Here is a 22,940-nt window from a genome sequence, read left to right on the forward strand (position 1 = left end):
TAAGCTATATGAAAAATAGGTTGTCAGAACTCATCTGAGGATCTCATTTAGATCTTTGAGGCGTTTAAAGAATGAGTAACAGATTCGTTGCCAACTTCTCCTCTCCTGTATTCCACGGAGGCTTTATCTGTGCTAGCGTTCGAGCAGTACTCTGCTAAACAGAGGCAGCTGAAGACTCCATAGAACTCGGGTTGGTCCCACGCAGTGACCTCCAGCCAGCTCCTGATGGAAATCTAACCAAGCATCAAGCCCAATTTCAGACTCCAGAGTAAACAAACAGGAGTGCTCTTCAAAGGTACAGCTACTAACAGACTGAGTGGGGTCCGTATGTAGTTCTATCCACTAAGTAGCAGTGAAAGGCTGCACAGGCCTAGATTACAACATCCATAACCCAAAATATTGTTTGTAAAAATTATAAAATAGAATAAAATATATTTCTTCAAGATGTTGGACTACTGGGAGGACTCGAGGTTTAGGAATGCGTTATTTGTGAGTTTGTGATTTATGAGTTTATGAACCAGGTTCAACATGTCATAATCATAATCATCCCATAAGTTGTTTGATAAAATAAACACGTTTAACCTGTGATACACTCCTGTCTTTGTCTAATCAGTAAGGGGATACGTTATATTTTCTATAAAAATTAGATTGATGCTGCAGTTATAGCATTAAAGAATGACATTGTATATCTTATGTAAGCAGCTTAATATGGAAAACAACTGCAATCTTTAAAAAGTTTTTGGTAAAAAATCTAGATATTATGTAGTATTGTAGCATTGGTCCTGAATTGTGTCGTCAGCTCTGTCTGAATTATTTAGCTTGACTAAATTTCACTATGGTAATCCCAAATGACTGCTTTCTTGTCTCAAATTCTAGTTATAGTTAAGCTCTGCTAACCTTTATTTCTTCAATTAATTGCAGTGTGCTGATGCAAAGGTGAGGATAAAACAAATAGCCAATCACACGCAACATTAAATCCAAAAAAGATGATAAGATTTATTTAAGCCAAGAGGTTGAAGTCCACCAGATTTTAACCAATTCTGTAGTCAACGGTGAACTAATTCACTGTCAACAAACAAAAGAAATCAAAAACAGTCTAATTATGTTGGCAAAGGTATTTCTGTTTACTTCATGTCCATGTGTTAAGAAATGTGTGCACACCCCTTTTCGATGAGGTTGGGTTGCAGTGAATTATTGCACAATTCTGCTCGGGTGAAACAGGGCCCATGGATATTATAACAACTTAATTCAAAGTTAATTGGCAATACCAGGTTAATTATTAATCTTTATGCATTTAATTCACCTCCCCTTAAATGGGCTAGTGCCATCTCCTCTGTACTCAACCTGTCCTCTAAATCACTCGGCTCAGTCAAGCGGGTGAGTTTAATATCCTGCCCTGTCTATAGCCACTGAGAGGAGGCTGACTTTATGTTCCTGAGGTCTCATGACAGGCCCTCTGAAACGCTGGCCTGGGGGCAGGAGCTAAAACTCATTCTGCGAAGGCTGGTCCAGATATTCTTGGCAGGTGTTTGCATTCTTCGGTTCTAGCTTGTTACTCTGTAATTGTGAGAGCAATACCTGACTTATTCCAATTGTCTCATATCATTTCACAGGGCTCCTAAGCTTTTCTTCCTGAACTATTTACATAGTAGGCCACAAGACACAACGTTAAACAGACTGTAGTAAAAGTCAAAATCACATCAGTATAAAGTGTGGCCTTCATGGTCTATATCCTACCAACAGTCACTCAGCAGTGGTTTAGCAGTGTCACAACAGCAATTTAACTGCTTGCCAAGTCATATGTAGTTACCTAAAGATAATCATCGCTGAAGCACAGGGTGTAACATCAGAAAACACTCCTGAGCATTGCAGTTCTGGAAGGCAGTGACAAATGACGTGTTTTGTTATTTATGTACAAGGAATACTTGCCCTGCTTTTTGTTGAAGTGCTTAGGAGTGCTCCCGAAGTCTCACAGCTCGCTGCTGATGTTTTGAAGCTGAATGTTTAACTGTGCTGAAACAATGAAATATCCACGGTGACAAGACGGCAACAAATAACCTAGCTGGTGACATTTTACTATATTGTCCTATTGTCAACAATGTACTATAGCAATGATGAATTGAGCCTCTTAAGTGTTGGATGGAAAAATGTAAACCTATGACTTCTGTGCCTTGGACTTTGATTGTTGTTGCACTGGCTGATATGTTCCTTCATTAAGATAACCTGGGCACTATTTTTTAAGTTTGATTTGACCCAACGGTGCCCAGCTGGTTTCAGTTAAGTTTACTCCAATTTAGTGTATTTAAGATTTTAAAGATTCCCATCTTCAGTAGGAACCAATCAGCTTGAGGCTGAGAACCAAAAAACTGACTTTTTAGAGATGGACTAATGCACTGTTGGTTTTGGTCTTTTCAAGGAACTTGTGGACCAAAACAAAGACATAGAATATATTCAACCACACCAGGCTCACCTTGTGACAAGAGTGTAAGTCAGTTTTGGAGATAAAAAGAAGATCTTGCATTCAGAATTGATGAATTCGAACCAAAGGATCTCGGTTATAGTCCATAAAGCAAGTTTGAACAAATAATACATTAATTTAGGGGGGAAAAAATGGAGTGATAATATTAGGTAGGCTTTTTTCTTCTTTTTTTTCACTCTGCATTCGTCGTTAGTCTGATGATGTATTATATTAAACAAATAATGTGTCAATTCTCAACAGAAGCCGTTGAGGAAGGTTTTTTGGCAGTTTATGTGAGCTGCATGTCAATGTTTTTAGCCGTCTCTTGTACCAGAAGGGACGGGGAACGTTAACACACGTAGAAGTCATCAGGCTTTGGCCACTAACACTACAGAGAGGCCAATGATCACTTTGCATCAACATTCATCACTTTTGATCTGATGGCATCCCTTTACTACTACTAAAGACTATTTCTGCTGCCCTGTTGCACAGAACAGCCCCAGTAGAAGTAAAAAGGCTTTTCCTGATTGGTCTTCATCTCTGCAAATGTCAGTGCACAGAGATGGAAGTCCCTCTGATATCACTGTTCTCTGCCATTATCACTTAACTGGTGCTAACCCCTAAAATAAGACTTGGTGGACTTTTAAATACTTTCTTGAGAGACAAGATGGAGTATCATGAAAATATCAGACACATTATTTCCACTGTATGAAACTATCAATAGCACATTGTTTTAATGGGAATTAAAAGGGGCAGGTTGGTGGTTTATCTGTTTAGGTGCCTTTGTTTGTTTGTTCATTTGTTTGTTGTGTTGCTACCTGATCGCTAAGATCAGGGAATATTTGTTCATGTTTTCTAAATACATGATCAGATGTTACAGGAGGTTTTGACAAATGAAGAAGGAAACAACAAACACAACACTGCATGTATTTTATTTCATCACATGACTAACTGAGTGTCTGAGATGTAATTTAAAAGTAATGGTTTTATGCATTTATTTATTAATTGTTTAGAAATACTAGTGCAAAAACGATGAATACCTCAGAGTAATGAGGTGCATGATGCAATCTATAAGCTATTTGTGAGCATATCACATTGAAAGGTATTTTGTGCATCCTCTTACAAACACCACAGTGTCTTCCAAGATCTCTTTGTCACTCAATGTGTATTTGTGTGTTCAGATGAAGGTACTGGCAGGTTCTTTTTGTGTTTATTGGCAGTGAACACATTTGGAGAAGGCACCATTCTTTGTTCTCTTACTTGGAACCATGTCAGAAACACATGCTGGGGCAAAGCACCTTGGGTGAGGGTGGGGTGGGGGGTTGCATTGGGTACTGGCAATGCATATTGATGCATGTAAACAGTTGTACAAATAGTTTTTAAAATGTGTGTGTGACTGTTAAGTATCTCTGAGCTGACACATGTGTCCTCTGTGTTATGACAGATGCCATGTTACTGGTGGCAGACCGACTGAAAGGACCCTTCAACATCGAATCAGTTCTAGAACCGATTGACGTCAAGATCTCTAATGCCATCATGAACATGCAGGACAACAGCATGCAGGTGTCAGCCAAGGTGCTTTCTTCTGAATTATTTTATATATAAAGTATATGTGTGTATGTATATATACCGTAAAATGCAGGCTATAAAGCTTTTACACGCAGCATTTACTAAATAAAAAAAACAAGTTGTATTAAATCTTAAACAAGCCGCTGCTGGTTATACGCCGCTAATTTAGCAGAACCTGACAAACTCTCGAAACGACCACCGGTAATGAACGGAACAAAGCAGATGCTGCTGTGCAGCTTAGAACGCAAGTGAAGTGCGTTTTCTCGTGCCCCGTAGTTTTCACAGTTATTCACGACTCGCCTTCTTATTCACAATATGAGTGAGAGGAAGATCGAAGGTCAATGAAACCTCATCCATATTAATGACATCCTGCGGGCCATTGAAAATGCAAGGCTATTTTCTCTTTTGTAAAGTTTTTCTTCAAAGTTCGCAGGTAGCTGTTGGCAGAGAGTTGTGCGTGCGCTGATGCTCGGGCCTTTTCCTAGACACCACGATGGTCCACCACCAAAATCCTCAATGTTTTTTTTTGCCGTGATCGCTTTTGCTTTCAGAAGAATTCTAAACTGGCGAAATACCACTGACGTGTGTCTAGTTCAGTGGCATTGTCTTCCACTGAATGCTTTGAGAGACTTCTTGCATCTTGCAAGTTCTCCCTGCCGCAGTCTCCAACGTCTCACCATGGACTCGTTGATCCCAAAATCGAGTGCCGTAGCTCGGTTTCCTTTTTCAATGGCCACGTCCATAGCCTTTAGTTTAAAAGCTGCGTCGTATGCGTTATGTCGTGTATTCGACATGTTTATTTCTTTGGGATGCGCGATGGAGGAAATGAATCCCGTAATTAACAGCACCCTTATTTTTGCGGCCCGGGTCAAAGTTGAGGAAAAACAAATAAAGAGGTATCGGCTTATAACCCGTTTTTTACGGTATGTATATATCATTTGGTATTGTATTAATTCATGCAAAACAGAGATGTACATAACACAAACTAATAGACAGGTCAATTTCACTGACGCTTTACAAGAACAGGTAATGCAACCCAGTAAATAGTAAGAGGGTTATTTGTCTCTTCAACTTAATTATTTCTAGTTATTGTAGAATTATTTATCCATCTGAAATATCATGATGTTCATGAAAATATTGTCACACTGAATGTTATGTAAAAGGAGCATGGTTGGAAGACTTGGATCGCTCTCGGAACACAGTGCTTTAACATACCATCCTGTCGCCTAAAATTCACGATTACAGACTACTAATTTGCAAAGTTTCTTATACCACACATCACGGTAAGCTTCTTCATAGCAAATCAAGTTGGGGGAAAATAATATATTTTGTCACAAAATGCTCATACTGAAGGCAAATCCTAAAAATGTACTTGTTGTTTCTTTACAATATTCACGTTTGGCAACATGGTGTCGAAGTGTGAGACAGTATGTGTTTACTATTTGTGTGTTAGGACTAAACTTATCCACACCTGGCAGGCAGGACAGGGACTCTGGTCTTTTAGTCATTGAGTATTATTTAAAGTTGATATTAGAAGACAGTTTAAAATGGAAGAAAAGCAACTAATTTCCTTTGGAGAATTGACATTGCTTACCAGGTAGCACACTCAAAATGTTATCACACACACAATAGTCTGTCATTTTCTTTCTTGTCATAACGCTAGTTTTTCAGTTCAACAATTCATTATGGCCCTTTGGTGTTTTCTGGCCTATCTCCATGACAGAATTACAAAGGTCAGTGTGAATTAGATGTCGAGTTCTTTTCCATATCAAGAGAGCTGCAATTTACAACTTGTACCCATTGTCTATTCACTTAAGCCTCCAGCCCTGCAGGGTTGTGATGTGCTGGCAGATTGCATCAAGAGATTACAACCTTTTCCCCACAGTCACATTTCAACCATGCGTTCCTTTCATACCTGCTACTCGGACATGTGGGAAATCGGTTTGCTCGTGTGATCTACTGTACAGGATAGCGGAATTATAATCATGGTGAAGAATTGATAAATATTATAAAAAAGACAGCCTCTTGTCATGACAGCCGTGCAGCACATTAGAGTACTCCATCACACACTGAGCCAGGGGCCGGCAGACCGGCCAGAGAGGGATGCTAATGAGCTGTGCGGTTTGGAGGTTTGTTGTTGGGGCCCGAAGAGCCTGTGGAGGCCAAGCTATCTGAAAGCAATCAATTCTCACTATGAACCACGATGAACAACACATTGATTAGTGTAAGGTTCAGCTAATAATAGATCAGCATTTCTATTTTTGTCTCACTATTAACAAAACAACTCATGTTGTTTTCATTTTGGGAGAGTTGAATAACTTTCTCTTTATGAAATCCAGTATTTGTCAAAGAGTATAGTGTTCTCGTACTTACAATTCTTGTATCATAATTTATTTTCTGAATATCAATTGGCGATCCAACACTAAATATTTCATGACATGCAGAAATTCCTATATTTTTTCCGGAGCCAAAATGTTCATAGGTGCGGATTAAAATGTCATGGGTCTATTAAAAATCAGAAGATGTTATTGGCCACATTAAAAGAAAATACGAACTTATTCTGTTTAATACATTCAACAACAGTTTTGACCAGTCATGTTGTGGTTTCATGCTAATATGCTGCTGTTATGGACCTAGAAATACAGGTCTATTTTTAATTTTTTTTCAAAGCCACAATGTTGCACTGTAAGAATGGCTTTCAGATTTGAGAACCAGCATATCAAGAGTTAATCCCCTCTTGTTTGGGGGCAAACTCTGGCTCGAATAGACAACATTAGTTCCAAACTGGTTGTGTACAGTTTTCTCAAATCACAGACCAGAAATTGTGCTCTGAGTAAATTGACAGAAGCTTTTGAAAGAAAGAAAAATATCAGTGGCGTAAGCAAACGACAACTTTGGTGGGATCAAACTGGATGTGTACTATTGTAGGAAGAAATGTACTGAGCCCTGGCTCACTGTAGAGTTCATTCAATCCTGAAACTGCAGATAACCTTGTTTCTAAGTCTTCAGCACTGCATTGAGAAACTCTCATTTCACAAAAATGAAGAAATATTGTGTTAATGTTGCACAGCCAGACTATTTTCTCAAGATGCAGTGTGAAACATTGTGTATCCTCTTTCCCTTTTCCCTTTGTGCTTGCCCCTCTCTGGTAATCGTATCTCCCTCTGTTCATTCTAGGTCTTTCAAGGATGTGGCCAGCCGAAGCCATCAGGAATAGGCCGGTCAGCACGGGGCATCTCAGATGTGTTCAGTGCTCGCTTCAGACCGTTCACCCGCGAAGAAATGCCAACCGCAGCAGCTGGAACGAGCCTCGATAGACTGGTACGTACAGACGGGATAACCAGAACTGTACTCTGCAATTGGAAAGTATATCAAGAAATGATATATCAAAAAAGATATAAATACTAAACTTAATTTTGGTTTGCATTTGTATATAAAAAAATTTTTAAAAATATATACATTATTATTATTTTAATTATAATTATGTAAGTTAACAGGATATAAAATAGTCAGGTAACGATAGGTTCTTCGAGAGAGATCACACAATATTTGTATGAGAAAACAAATACACTCTTAAAGTAAATCTTGAATATCACTTTGAAGATGAATGAAGTCTGAAGCAGCCAGTTCATGCTGGCTGTATTATAGGAGCCAGGAGATGATGCTGAACACTTTTCCTTTCTTAGTCTGTAAGAAACCTACTTCAGGCAGCTCAACTAACTTTCAGAAGTGTGTGGAGAATGTTTGTAATATTCTTGTTTGAGTCAGACGAATCTTAGGATGAACTTCAAAGGCCAGGAAAAAAATAAAGGCCCTCAAAGATTCGAAAAAAGATCATTTAAAATCCATGTTCATTTTTGTAGATCTGCCTGTGTGTTCCACCACGCTGCACTCAGAGTTACATTATATATTTGTTCGCTACACTCTAGTGCCAGAGGTTTCAGAGAGCACATGCTTTTCACCAAACTTCCTGGACATTTCGAATATATTCCTCAGAGTGTGTATTGCTGCAGCAAAAGAGCCATTAGAACAAATAAGGAAATGTAATTTATCACAACAAAATATAACCTGGGCTTTATCCTAGAGTTTGTACTGAACATAGAATCATTCTCGAGAAATCTAAAACCAATGACTAACTAAAACAAACTTCAGGGAAATGACCAATCCAAAACAATAATAGATAATAATAACAAGCTAGATTCCTCCATCCCATGCCATGAAAACACAATGAAGAGGAGGCTGTCTGTGTCAAGTTCCAGTTTACAGCAACACAGCGGCGCTCAAGTTGGCTTGGTATTAAACCATGCCTCACAAAAACTAAAACTATGATGTCTGGAGCCGAAAAGTTGCCAACAACAACTTTACATATTTTGCGACGAGATATGTGTTGCTGTGATGTTTATATGTGCTCATAAGGGCCAAATGAATATCATATATTCAATCGCATCATAATTTAATTGTAAGAGGAGTAAATTATGCCATACTCATTTAATTTTTCATTTAAAATGTCAATCTTCATTATCAATTGTTATTAATGCCGTACAAGAAAGTGTCAAAAGGTAATTAAATCAATGAAACAAGGTTAAAAACCAAACACATAGATAAAGAGTAAGGGAGAAAAGTTGTGTTGTTATCGTTTCCAAAAATGGGGGGAGGGGCTTAAAGTAGCATCTGTAAAGGTTTTTGTGGGGACCTTGGCAACAACTAAAAGAGCAGCTGGAAGATCTTTGGGTGGAGGTTCATATAAAACGGGGCGGATCCATTTAGTTCTTTAAAAACTGAGAAGTTTAAAATCAGTTCGAAAAGATCAGACTTATCGGTCGCAGATGCTGCTGCTGTTACGGCATCTCTGTCTCCTCCTGCCGCACCGGCTGCCCCCCGCTACGTTAACACGCACCACGGCACCGGGACCCTTCAGAATAAAAGCCTCCGCTAAAAATCTAAGCTTTGCAAGGAGTCTGAATCTAGACCTGAATCCAAACCTGGATCTATACACCTGAATCTAGACCTGAATCCCTGAGCTGATAACACTATCAATCTATTGAACTTGCTGTGCTTTTATTTTGAAGGCAGGCTGGTTTCCGGGTTGAGTGCTGGTGGATCAATATTCATCAGATTATTTTCATTTTCATATTTCATATTCTTCGTCAGTTCAAGAGGACCCTATCGAAATTGTTATTATTATTAGTTATTACTAGTGCTGTGAAAAATAACGCGTTAACTCAGTTAATTCAATTACAGGTTTAACTAGTTTTTTTTTTTTTACGCATTTAACGCATGCGCAGAATGAGCTTCCAATCTGTCTGTTGTTGGTCGTCGGGACGAAAAAAAAGTCACTTGCAAAATGAGCTTCCAATACACCACTTCAATCTGAACTCTGTCCGCTCTCATGCAGACGGTCTGTTCATCGGTAATGATCCTTCCGCAGGTTCACCTACGGAAACCTTGTTACGACTTTTACTTCCTGTAGATCAGGGTCTCAACACGTCGATCGCGACCTGCCAGTCGATCGCGGCGTAGTGTTGGTAGATCGCATGACATTAAAAAGATTGGCCCGCCCCCTGACATGTTCTCTATAGCACATCTTTGTTCTTTTATTAAACTAAACGTCTGTTGTTGATCGTATCTCCACAGCAGCATGTCATTTCTGTCTCTTCGCGTTGCGTTAACACTTATCGATCTCCGTCTCGCGCCACAGAGCTCCGTGCGCGCGCATCGGGACCGAGCAAAAAAAGTCACTTGTCAATCTGTCCACCTTTAGATTGTATCATGGTGGAGTTAATGGTTGACAAACAAGAGAAAAATGTTCTGTTTAACCCTCCTGTTACCTTTACATTTACTAACATATTTTACCCTCGGGGTCAATTTGACTCCAGCAATTAAAACCTCAGTAAATTATTAGAATTAATATTGCTTCCCAAGTTTAAGTGTGAGGTACTTTATGTTTGTTTGTTGACTACCTAAATAGCCCTTTAAATAAATAAAAAAGTTGATATTTCTGATATGTTTGACACAGTGAAAAACAGCCTGGGGTCAAATTGACCCCAAAGAACACCGACATTAAACATTGAATGGGGTCAAATTGACCCGAAAGGTAACAGGAGGGTTAAACATTCTGTTTAGGATGAAGATGTATTAATGTTCCATATGGAAGAAAACTGCTAAATAACTGCTGAGTTGCAGCACCATTGTATAGAAGAATGTATAAATGTATATATCCGTCTTTTGTCATAAATCTCTATGTTCTCACAAAATATACCGAGAATATCGGTAATATGTGATTAATCATGATTAATCCACAAAACCTGTGATTAATCCGATTAAAAATTTTAATCGTTTCACAGCCCTAGTTATTACTTTTCTTGTCTTATCTTGTCTCGTCTTGTCTCAATCTTGTATTGTCTCATCTTGTCTTGTCTTGTCTCATCTTGTCTCGTTGTCTCATCTTGTCTCATCTTGTCTCATCTTGTCTCATCTTGTCTTGTCTTGTCTCATCTTGTCTCGTCGTCTCATCTTGTCTCATCTCGTCTCATCTTGTCTCGATCTCGTCTTGTCTCATCTTGTTTCGTCATCTCATCTTGTCTCATCTCGTCTCATCTTGTTTCTATCTCATCTTGTCTCATCTTGTCTCGTCTTGTCTCGTCTCGATCTTGTCTCATCTTGTCTCATCTTATCTCATCTTGTCTCAGGGTACTTCTTAAACACAGAACACTGTGTGAAGCTGGTGATGCTCGGTGAAAATAGACATCTGATAGAAGCTTTTAAAAGTTGCCCCTCACCCAGAATGTCCCATTGACTTTGAACGTCTCACCACGTCCACTTGGACCGTCTCTATGAAGAGCCTCTCAGAGCCCTAAGCTCCGCCTCCTTAGATTATGAATTTGGTAAAAAACACATAACTGTCTCCTCCCCCTCCAGCTGATTCCTTCATGAGCACCAGGACGGAAGCTGTATCAGGACTGGAGCTTCTTGTTTTCCAAAATATTATTGTGTATGATATCTCATAGTTTGTGTTAAAACCCTGGCAGCAGCATTCTAATGACCTGTAGTTTGTTTGACCGGTAGCTGGCGAGAATACAAAGTTTTTCGGTAGTTAAGATGACTAAAAGCTAAAGTATGAACAAGCTTGTCTGCATCTTGGAGAATAACACTTATAAATGATAAAAGATAGTTTTGGTCAATGAATTCAAATGAGCTTTAAAATTGTGGTCAGTATCTAAAATGACACCTGGTTGGGTTTGTGTCTTCAAACTTATCTGGTATAAGCAGCGATAATGAATAATGCATTAATTCAATTGTATGATACACTTTCCTTCTAACAATAACACGCCATCGTATCATGAAAAACCTTGACACGTGTAATGTTACACAACATAAAACATTTGGTTTAACATTTCATTGGAATAGCAACATGTGAGGCCATGGATTAGATATTATTTAACCATATTGATTATGTCACAAATATGTCTTTTGACCAAATCCATTTAAAAAATGTTTCTTTATGTAATCCTCTTTATGACATTTGTTGGGAAATCCATGGATTAAAAACATTATTGTTCTTTTAAATAAAAGGCACAGTTGATGATCTTAAAATTAAAATGGAAAATGTGCGGAAGTGGAGAGGCAGATTAAAAGCTTCAGAATCTACTGTGGCTGTCTTTGTAACTAGTCTATACTCTCCAAATTCTAGCTTTTAATATAATATATAAACACGTTAAATGTGCTCCAATAATCCATTATCCATTCAAATGTAATCACAGTTTAACATACAAGCCTTGTTAGAAGAATAAAAAGAAATAACCAAACCCTAATTTTTGCTTCATGACACTCACATCTAAAGTATGACAGGAAAAGATGACTACGTTATCTTTAATAGTTCATCATTACCTTCTCTCAGGCCAACTTCTCTTAAAAGATGAGACAGAAAGTCTGAGTTGAGTTGCTTGAGACTTTTCACTCTCCTAATTATGCCACACAAATCTTACTCTGTATCTGCATTTCTGTTTGTAAATAGTCGGTACAATCCTGAAATATATTAGTCAGCATTACTTGATAATATGTATTTTGCTGAAGTGATGTCATTAAATGAAAGTAGTTATTATGAGACTAATTCGCCATGTAACGCTGCAGTTTTTATGCGGGTTCCGATCTTGGCATATTTGCAAATTTGATAGCTGCAGATTTTTAAACTGATATGACAGCAGCAGATTAATTGTGTATTAAAAGGCTTGAGCTGCTGAATCTCATCATGAGGTGAGGCTGGTGGATGGACTATTTAACCCTTGTGTTGCCTTAGGGTCATTTTGACCCGAATCAATATTACACCCTCCCCCCGCCTTAGGATTAATTTGACCCCATTCAATGTTTAATGTCGGTGTTCTTTCGGTAGTCAATAAACAAACATAAAGTGCCTCACACTTAAACTTGGAAAACAATATTAATTCTAATAATTTTCTGGAGGTTTTAATTGCTGGCGTCAAATTGAACCCAAAGTGTAAAATATGTTAGTAAATATAAAGGTAACAGGAGGGTGAAACATTGAATCGGGTCAAAATGACCCAAAGGCGGGGGGAGGGTGTAATATTGATTCGGGTCAAAATGACCCTAAGGCAACACAAGGGTTAAGCAGCACCGAATTCGTCATTCAACTTTTTGCTTAACTAATAGACATTATTTTGCTCTCTGTCTCCCAATTTCTCCCATGTCCAATTAAATCTCTTCTTCATTTCTCTGCTGCTCCCAGAGGGTTGTGTGGAGGACAATGCAACACAGTGTAAGTCTCCCATTCCTCCTCTTACTTTCATCAAGTCAACTGTCTTGTGGTGTTCTCATCAATCTGCCCAGCTTTTTTACCCCTTTACCTTATTACATTCAAAGTTGATATTGATTGCTTGTTTGTGAAGTGGCTGTTTATTAACGTTGGTTGAATTATTTTGGGTGACTTTTAGTCTTCAACTGAGCTGACCTAACTGAATTTATCCGTTTCTTGTTTGGCCTAACATCATTTTGCTACATGGCAGTTCAGTTAGGACTGTCAATGCCTTAAAGTGAAAGGTTTGTGAGTTTGAAACTCCATAGTTCCTCATGTTTGGATCTAGATGTATGTCTTTGAGTTCCCAACATTCAAACACATGGACCTCATGTTGATTGGATCCCAAAATAATTGTTCTTGTGTGTTGTTGCGCATGAATGTTTGTTAATTGATTATCATTGGTTAACATGCATTCATTTTTAATTACATCTTGAATGTGTCAACTGCTTTTATGAAGGGCTTGGGGAGTACTTGGTTGATCTACCAAACATTTGGTCACCAATATGTAAGTGTTGGTATTTGTGCAACATAAATTATTTCACACAGAAATAACACACACACCAATACATTATTGACATATTCTTATGAACATACTGTACACAACAGCACATTTACAATGTGTAGTGAATGCTTGAAAAACTAGCATGCACCTACTATGACTGCACTGACTCCACTAGAGTCATTCTTGATTTGCTTCTTCCTAAAGTCTTCAAAACTTGGACAAAGAAAATGAGATTTCTTTGAAGTCACAGAGCAAAATGTCTGCACATAATTGGAGTCTGGTTTGCTTTGGCAGCAGCCAATTATATAATCAGTGACAAGGACCAACTTCTGAACACGTTCTGAGAATAATGGAAAGGTCAAAAGGTGCCGTTCAGTGGCAGGATTTGTCTGAAATCAGCTTGTTTGATTAAACAAAATGTGATTGTTTCAGGCACAGAAATAAGGAGCAAAAGGTATCGTAAATATGACTGTGATTACCGTTGATCAGTGAGGTTTATGAGTGACTGTAAAGCTGTCAGTCTTCATTACTCTTTATCTATTTACTGAAGCGTTTTCAATTTAAATGTATTTGCTGCACGTCTGTCTCGTTCTGGTTTTGGGTGATCTGTAGAAATGTATCTCTAACATCGTACTCTGTCATCTCTGTGTCTCAGATCACAACTGAATTAGAGACAAGTGCAGATACATATGTATGATCATCTTCAGTGATTAGTGGGTTGATTATAAAGAGTCCCGTAGCTGACTTATGTAGGAGTTCTCTACGGTCGTAATGTTCAATATATACGGTAAATACAGCTTGTAGTACTGGTTTAAACAACGTAATCTGGTTTAATGTGCTTTGATTTATGAATAGTTTGGTGTTTGCTTTGTCTGTGATTCTTGAAGTGAGATTACTGGACTATTCCCCCTTACATCAGAGTCCTAATGAAGTGCATGATACAGTATAATTTGTATTAATGGCATGGCCCAACAGTGTTTACAGAGGAATCTGTCTTCCTGTGGTGCTGATTCATCACTGGACCGAATGACCTTACTCCTTTAATTCAAAGAAAAGCTTCCTAGAGACAAAAAGGGCTGTTCCACTGTGCCCTTTTATCACATTAATGGGAGATAAATTTGTTGTTGATTGTTTTGTGTGCATATATTGTATAGTTGTGTTGTGTATTGACTTGTTTACAAGAATAAAATTGATGGCAGCACACAGAGGCTGCGATCAGATGGCGCCCTCATTTTCAAGGGGCGGGGCTTATCTCTGTGGCTCGACTGCTGCTCTCTCGTAGCGCTGAAAGCCGCAGTCATTAGGTCACCGAGCTGTGTGAGCCTACGGGTGATGTTATGTATACATACACTACCGTTCAAAAGTTTGGGGTCATCCAGACAATTTCGTGTCTTCCATGAAAACTCACTTTTATTTATCAAATGAATTGAAAATTGAATAGAAAATATAGTCAAGACATTGACAAGGTTATAAATAATGATTAATATTTGAAGTATTAATTGTGTTCTTCAAACTTCAAGCTCAAAGGAAGGCCAGTTGTATAGCTTATATCACCAGCATAACTGTTTTCAGCTGTGCTAACATAATTGCACAAGGGTTTTCTAATCAGATATTAGTCTTCTAAGGCGATTAGCAAACACAATGTACCATTAGAACACTGGAGTGATAGTTGATGGAAATGGGCCTCTATACACCTATGGAGATATTTCATTAGAAACCAGACGTTTCCACCTAGAATAGTCATTTACCACATTAACAATGTATAGTGTGTATTTTTGATTAATGTTATCTTTATTGAAAAAACAGTGCTTTTCTTTGAAAAATAATGACATTTCTAAGTGACCCCAAACTTTTGAATGGTAGTGTATATGTATATGATATTAATGTTATGAACCCAAACACGAGGGCATTAGATTTTCCGACGTTTGTGGGATGTCCACAGCGAGTATAAAGCAGAACTAGTGGTTATTTCTTCCTTGGTGGATGGCGGAAATGTTAACTGTTTCCACTAAGTCAAGCCATAGTGATAAGCCCCTCCCCTTGAAGATGAGGGCGCCATCTGGGTGGCTACAGAAAGATCCATGATGAAAAAAACAGTGACGGATTGAGCGACGGCGGGAGAGTCATAAATCTGTATATCCGTGTGTAGCAATCAACAAATAAATACAGTGCGATCCACAAATAAATACGTAGAAATCCACAAACAAATAGATACATCCACATAGAAATCCATAGATATATTTGTGATATTGTTTGTACATTTATATAAATCGTAATTTATGTACGTGTGCATTGGATTGTATTTGTAAATCGTTCTGCGTGCATTTGTAAATTGAATATATTTGTGAATTGTTCTTTACGCATTTGTGAATCTTTGTGTTTTCATTTGAGAGTCTCCCTGTGTGCATTTGCATTTATTGAGACTGATCTGACCCCATAGATATCTGCAAAACGAATAACCTCCCCCCTGATGGCCTTAGTTGTACAGTAAAACACGATAAACATTAAAATTGTTAACGAGCTTGTTAGCTGACAATAGTATTTAGCTCAAAGCACTGGCAAAGGCCAAGTAAAGCCTCACAGAGTTGCTAACACTAACAGAGTTAGCCTCGTTCTCTCCAAAACACCAAACTTAACATGTATTCACTTAATTTATTTTCCCCAATGATAAACAGATGCCCAATGACACAAAACTGACATAAATTACTTTGTTCTCTGTCAGCTTCAACTAATATTGCTGACAGGACATTACTGTCAATTTTGCCATTAAACAAATGCTCGCTGAAAAAGTTTGATGGATGTCCCATTGTTGTTGAGCACTGTTGAAATGAGGACGCAGTAGGGAAGAAAGTAAATCGGTCATTAGCAGTGGCCAGAGGCCTCTTCTCGCTCCATTCACGTTTTTTTTTTAGCAGGCGGAAACAATCTTCAGTGTGCATTCGTTATTGTAGCCACACTATACTGAGAGGACTGTAGGGTTTTATAGAGATTTAGGGAAACACTATGAATTTGAATGCATGGAAAGAGACACATCATCCCTTAGCTTCTGAAGGGGAGTAGAAATCTCTATTTCCCACATGAAATGTACTTTCTGCCAGATTAATCACACCCAGTTCAATTGCAGACACAACTGCCAATTATGACCGATGGTTACACAGTCATGCCATAAAATGGATCCAGTTACATCTCTAATGAAATTCTGCCATGTACTGCCGATCTTTTTTGAACAGTATTTCTTTTTGATGGACGCAATTTCTGTGTAGATCAGCAGGCGTAAAAAAGAACAAGTGTTGACAAAAGTTAATCGCTCTGACATGCTAATTCACTATCGTGAGCATGCTGAGCTAATGCTTTAGCAGCAGTAACAACCACAGGGTGTGAGGGTCTCTAAACTCTACATTGTGCTGACAAAGATCTGGAGAAAATGACTATGTTCTTTTGTGTTGTCAGAAGTGGACTATTAAATATACTGGTGGATGGAAAATGTGCCACTTGAGAATGTGCTACTCATGATGGTATGCGCTGTGCCGTTAGTAACCTTTAAACCTTATTACGAAAATCAATTCCAAATCAATTGATGCTCCTTTTTGTGCTCTCTTAAAGACATTCACAACTCTTTCAGGTAGGGACATGAACTTGTGATACATTGGGCCCAAGTGCGCTGTCTGTGAAGTGATTTTGGTGGTCACAGAAGGGAGGCAAAAATGTTGTCATGGCTTTGTGCATATAATGTTCCAATATATAAATTAATGTTCAGTGTTAATCATTTAACATGTAACCTACAATCATTCAAACACTTTTATTCGGAATGAAGCTTCACTTCAAGTATTTATTTGATGCCTATAAATGATGAGTTTAAAATAATTGGATGCTTTGAGCTGCATTGCCTCCATGACCGTAATAGAGGGTCTGTGCAGAGGTGATTCTATCTGTCAAAAGAGATGGAAATCTGACAGAGATTGATGTGTAATCAGCCGTGTTTGCTCAACAGAGACCTGTCTGAATTAGGATGAATGCTCGTGGTCAGACACAACAGATCAATGGAGCCACCTTCTAACTTTTCAGAGTTTAAAAGCAGCACCATCACTTATCATTATACCCATGCCGTCCCCTACATTCACTTCTTAACAGTTTATTTGGGGTAGTTTGCTTTTTTAACTTTCACATTATACACTCTTATTTTTAATACTTTCATGCTTTGCTAAATTATCCCTGCACATGTCAGCTGAGGCATTAAGCTGAAACAATTTCTTCATGGTCATTGGGGGTTTTGATGCTCCAATCTCTTACAAAAACATACAATTGAGAAATCTAGCATGAAAAGAACACTTATTCGTAGCACTCTGTCAGCCTGTCTGTTACTGATGAAAAGGGGGCAGGAAAACTATTGTGGAAGACAGCTGCTTGAAGTGCACATGTGGTTCATGCTTTTAGGAGACATAAATTATAAAACCATGGCGATGTTTTGTTTTTTGGTAGTTTCCTGTTATTTTGCCTGGTTTCTTCGCAGGCTCTTCCAGGCTTCTGTTGCTCACTTCTGTGGGAACTTATGTATCTTACACTGCATGATTTATACCAACAAAAACAACAGTGTTCTGACTGAGATGAACTTCCTTTCATGTTTCCCGTCTCATTCGCTTAGACGTAACGCGCGTCAATGCCAGCCTTTTTAACCTTGACCTCTCATATGTGTGCACTCTCAAGCCTGGAGTTGTACAGTGTGCATCTCCTTGTGTGACATAGTTTAATGTAATCCTCACCACGTAAACATGATATAACTGTGTTATTGTATCTGTTGGTTGTTAGCAAGCTTCTTCAGTTTGCCCTTAGAATTTGCCCACAAAATCAGACAGTGCTGATTTTGTGTTTCCACACAAATTTAATGATGAACAATAAACCTTTCAACCAAGGGAGAGGTGTTGGAGACATGCCATTCGTTTAGGCCACGAAGGTATCGTATTGTCAACAGCAGACACCTTTCTCTTGTATCCTTTAAAAATGAACACTGTATGGCTCAGACACATTCTGCTGTATGTGGATACCAACAGTGTGGCCAGTGAGCATTGGAATGATGTACACCGCTGAAGTCATTTCAGTGTGCCGGCCTGGAGACATTCTGACTAATCATGAGGCTCATGTTGTCATGTGGCAGTGAGTGACAGTGTTCTTGTCAAATCACTAACAGACAGGATCTAATAAACCTCTGTTGCAGTTATTCATACGTTTGCTCAAAGGAAATCCTTCCCACTCGCACACATTCTTGCCACAGCAGTTTCTTACATTTCAGTGTAAATTAGAGTAACTTACCATCTCAAAGCTACATTTGAACTCACACTGAACCTGGCTGCTTTATCGTCTGAGCAGCTTGTCAGTAGACGCTGCCAGAAAGCCACAACATGTACTGGGATCTGTTTCAGCTCCTGCTGCACTGCTCACCAGAAGGCTGTTTAGCCAACCACTGTTTCCCATGACATAGTGTGGTTAGCACGCCTGCCTAAAGGTACAAGGTGTTTCCCTCACTTGAAAACTGTATGAGCTCGACTCATCTATGTGGGTTGGCAAGCGAGCTGAATTGAACCGCAGTGTGTCCACGGAAATCCTATTAAGGGCATTATTCAAAGCACTGAATCACAAAATGCAGGACCATTGTGTTTGAGGTAAGCTAACCCAATTGCTATGAGCTCAACGACGAACTGGCCATTGTATGCTGCTTCCCTTTGGAATTGTGTTCTACTTTTTTAGAATAAGTCTTAACCACGCTTTATATAGTTTAAATCCCTCAGAGCATAGAGACTGGTTCAATCCACAATACCATTAAGTGGCTCCTATTGGTGTCCACGTGGCCAACAAAGTGGAGGACTTGAAGTGAACCTGCATTACATAACTCTAAACTCTGGTTACGATTGATCAATACAGTCATTATTTACAGCAGTGCCACAGTACCTGATCCATTTATCTGCCCTTTCTGCTTTGGTCCATAAAGTGTTTGTCAAGATGACTGAAGCTTTCTTTGCTCAGTGTGCTTCAGTCCTGATGCTTGGACAGTGTTCGGGTCTATTCTATCTCACTGTTGTTCATTGGGTTTGGTAGAAGTTACGGAGGGTTTGTTTCTTTGGCAGTATCCTTGTGTAATGTTTGGGCTGGACACTAGAGTGGAGAAGAAGTCCAAAGCAACAAATTACAGTAATTACTGTTGGTTTTTTGCCTGTAACTAGCCATGGGAAAATCAATATTGATTCCTCCCAGACTGTTAATTATTCATCCGTTTCCATTTCTGCGTATTACTGTTCCGGTATGCGATGTACATTGTGCCTGTCAATGTATGGCCAAACACATGAACACATTTGCATTTTGACATTTAAAGGCTTCTTACTCAATTCACAAATAAAATTATCACCAACATATCGGGGATTTAAACTCATTTATCCCATAAATTATAAAAGTGTGGAACTGAACATTATGTATCATAGATTTGAGATTGTTCCTGCTGCATGATTCCAGATGTTGATGCATCAAAACTGCAACTAACTTCTACAGTTGCTTTCGTAACTTTACCTTCCAGAGAAGCATCTGTTTGCAAAGCCTCGCCTCCAAACGGTGTGTTTACCCTTGGGATGGGACACAAAGCCAGCTGTGTATGAAACTTCCATCTGTGCTTACATTAGTCAGGTCATGGTTTGCTTCGCACAAATGTGCGGAACTAAAACTGCTCAGTACCGTTATCATTTGAGGTCTTATAGGTTTTATAGTACAATGAGTTCAGTTGTGTCCAATAAAAAAATTTTTAAAAAAAATATATATACACTTTTATTAATCCCCAAGGGGAAATTAGTTCTCTGCATTTAACCCATCCTTAGTTATTAAGGAGCAGTGGGCTGCGGTGAAGCACTCGGGAAGCAACTGGGGGTTCAGTGCCTTGCTCAAGGACACTTCGACTTGCAACTAATGGGGAGAGCGGGGATCGAACCCACAACCCTGCGGTTGCAGGACGGCCCTCTTACCCCACTGAGCTACAGCCGCCCCAAAGAGACAAATCACACTTTATCAAAGACAAAAATAGTATATGTGAGAACAATTCTACAGTATATATTATAGAGCCTACTGTAGAATTATGGTTTAGCTAACATGGTTTTGCTAGCATGAAGAATGACCTTGTATATTTAATGACTCATGCATTATACAAATATAATAATGATGTTTCCTTTATTGATCCCACAGTGGGGAAATTATTCTCTGCATTACACCCATCTGTAGTTATTAATTAAGTAGCAGTGGGCTGCAGTAAAGCACCCGGCACCCGGGGAGCGACTGGGGGTTCAGTGTTTTGCTCAAGGACACTTCGACAAGCAACGATGGGAAGAGCGGTGATCAAACCGGCTACTTTGTGGTTGCGGGACGACTGCTCCCTCATGAGCTACAGCCGGCCTCAACAATTTTCTCTAATAAGTACATTCATTCTGTTGGAAATCATTATACATCATATAGGATGTATGCTTTGTTTCCGTGGCTACCTTCATATATGTTTTTATGGAGCGTTGAAAAGATTTCTGAATTAAATGTTTTCCAAGTGTTCAGTCTCAACAGAAAAGGACACTGTGCTTATCATTTTTCCTGGAGTTCAACTTAATCGATATCTTAGTGTAGACGCTTTTGCTGCTATTCATTTTGAACAACATTAACTCAATTCAAACTGGAATGTTTGATGCTTCTTTTCCAAAAATCTTTCTTTTTTAAATGTAAAACAAACAGATCAAGACACCAGGTGATATTGTTGTGAAACTAATTGAGTGATGTGTGTCATTATATTTACAACATTCTCAAATGAAGGTCCAATTTTATCACAAACAAATGAGAAAAGTTGTGTCCCGCCCACACATATATCCAGTTATTGATATAACATATCATATATATATATATATCACATATTTAATAGTTATACAAGTTCTCCTTATGTTTATGTTCAGATGCTTGGATTAACTTTTTTCACAAGTTTTACCTTTTTAAACTTTCGATACTTTACTTTTTCACAATTAGTAATATGTCAGTGGTCTACAGTTTCACAATAATCCTATTTCTTCGTGACATTTCACAATATATTCAATGTTGAAATTGAAATATGTAGTCACTAGTGCATTGGTGCAGCATACGCACATATTCAGTTATGTTTGTGCGAAACTGCCAGACAGAACAATTTGCCTCTGCTAAATATCCGCCTGTTCAACCAGAGTAAGATAGAGCACATGCTCCGCCCCAGGAGGAATAAAGACGAGACTGACAGAAGTAGTTGGGTATGTTAAAGCAGTGATTCTCAACTGGTGTTTTGTGATCCACTTTTAGAAGAAGAATTAACCACTATTTTGCTTTGAACATGTTGTGGAAGTCCCACACACTTTTGATCATCAGACGCCCTCTTGTCTGGGTTCATAATATTATCCATGAATGAAGCAAACTTTTTTGCATCGCTTCATTTACGCCGCCAGTTGGAAATGACCGTTACTCGCAGCCATACATGTCTGTGCATTGATTTTGCATCTAATCTACTCGCAACTATTTTATGTGAACGCACCACAAATCCAGAGTTTGGGGCTCTTGTCAGGAGCAAAACATCCCCAGTTCTCCCATTATTAATTCCTCCATCAGGCCTATGTCAGGGCTACACCTCAGGTTGCAGTAAGTGCTGCTTATATTTTTTCAAAGTACCATGTTTTTCAGTATTTACTTAACCCTTGTGTTGCCTTCGGGTCAATTTGACCCGATTCAATGTTTCACCCTCCTGTCGCCTTCGGGTCAATATGACCCGATTCAATGTTTAACCCTCCTGTTACCTTTATATTTACTAACATATTTTACCCTTGAGGTCAATATGACCCCAGCTATTAAAATCTCCAGAAAATTATTAGAATTAATATTGTTTTCCAAGTTTAAGTGTGAGGTACTTTATGTTTGTTTGTTGACTCCCGAAACAACACCGACATTAAACATTGAATCGGGTCATATTGACCCGAAGGCGACAGGAGGGTGAAACATTGAATCGGGTCAAATTGACCCGAAGGCAACACAAGGGTTAAGAACTCATACTGGTCAGGGCTTGTTATTTCCCATGTCGGAAATTCTTCCAAACAATTCAACATCTGGTTTTGATGACTGTTCTCGTCTTTGTGAAACAAAAACTGTGAGTACTGAAGCTCTTTGTCCTGCCACAACAATACAGCAGCAGGGCTCAACTCTCCTATCCTTCCCCTCTCAACTGCAAAACATACGTAGTATTCTTGGTTTGACCAGAGAGTTGCAGACTCTTGAGTCCTTAAATATCTGTCTGCGCTGTTACCTTGGCCCTCGCTGCTACCTGGACTTGGCATAGCTTGAGCCAGTTAAAAATGTCCCTTCTTAATGCTGTGAAAGGCAGCAGAGCATCTCCGTCATCCTGGCCATCAGCTTTAATGATCCACTGACTCCTGGTCGATAAAACATCCTACTTCTCAAATACAAACATCCAGGAGCCCCCTGTCCGTAAAAAAGAAATGACATCAGAATGCAAAGAGGGCTATTGTGCTTGATTAAAAAGTAAACCGTTCCTTTTGTTATGTGCTATAGAACAG

At 38.8% G+C, this 22,940-nt stretch overlaps 1 protein-coding gene across 2 annotated transcripts in view; it reads left to right on the forward strand.

Annotated features, from left to right (window-relative positions):
- Window positions 1-22,940, forward strand: part of gpc6a (glypican 6a) — a 159,846-nt gene that overhangs the window by 119,996 nt on the left and 16,910 nt on the right. Inside the window, exons 5-7 of one of the 2 annotated variants that reach the window (XM_056412392.1) lie at window positions 3,903-4,033; window positions 7,205-7,348; window positions 12,771-12,800. In XM_056412392.1, the coding sequence (XP_056268367.1) occupies window positions 3,903-4,033; window positions 7,205-7,348; window positions 12,771-12,800 (305 nt within the window). The remainder of the gene's footprint in view (window positions 1-3,902; window positions 4,034-7,204; window positions 7,349-12,770; window positions 12,801-22,940) is intronic. The other variant, XM_056412393.1, reaches the window with a different exon arrangement.

The sequence above is a fragment of the Pseudoliparis swirei genome, chromosome 4, assembly GCF_029220125.1.
Source record: "Pseudoliparis swirei isolate HS2019 ecotype Mariana Trench chromosome 4, NWPU_hadal_v1, whole genome shotgun sequence".
In the NCBI taxonomy this organism is placed as follows: Eukaryota; Metazoa; Chordata; class Actinopteri; order Perciformes; family Liparidae; genus Pseudoliparis; species Pseudoliparis swirei.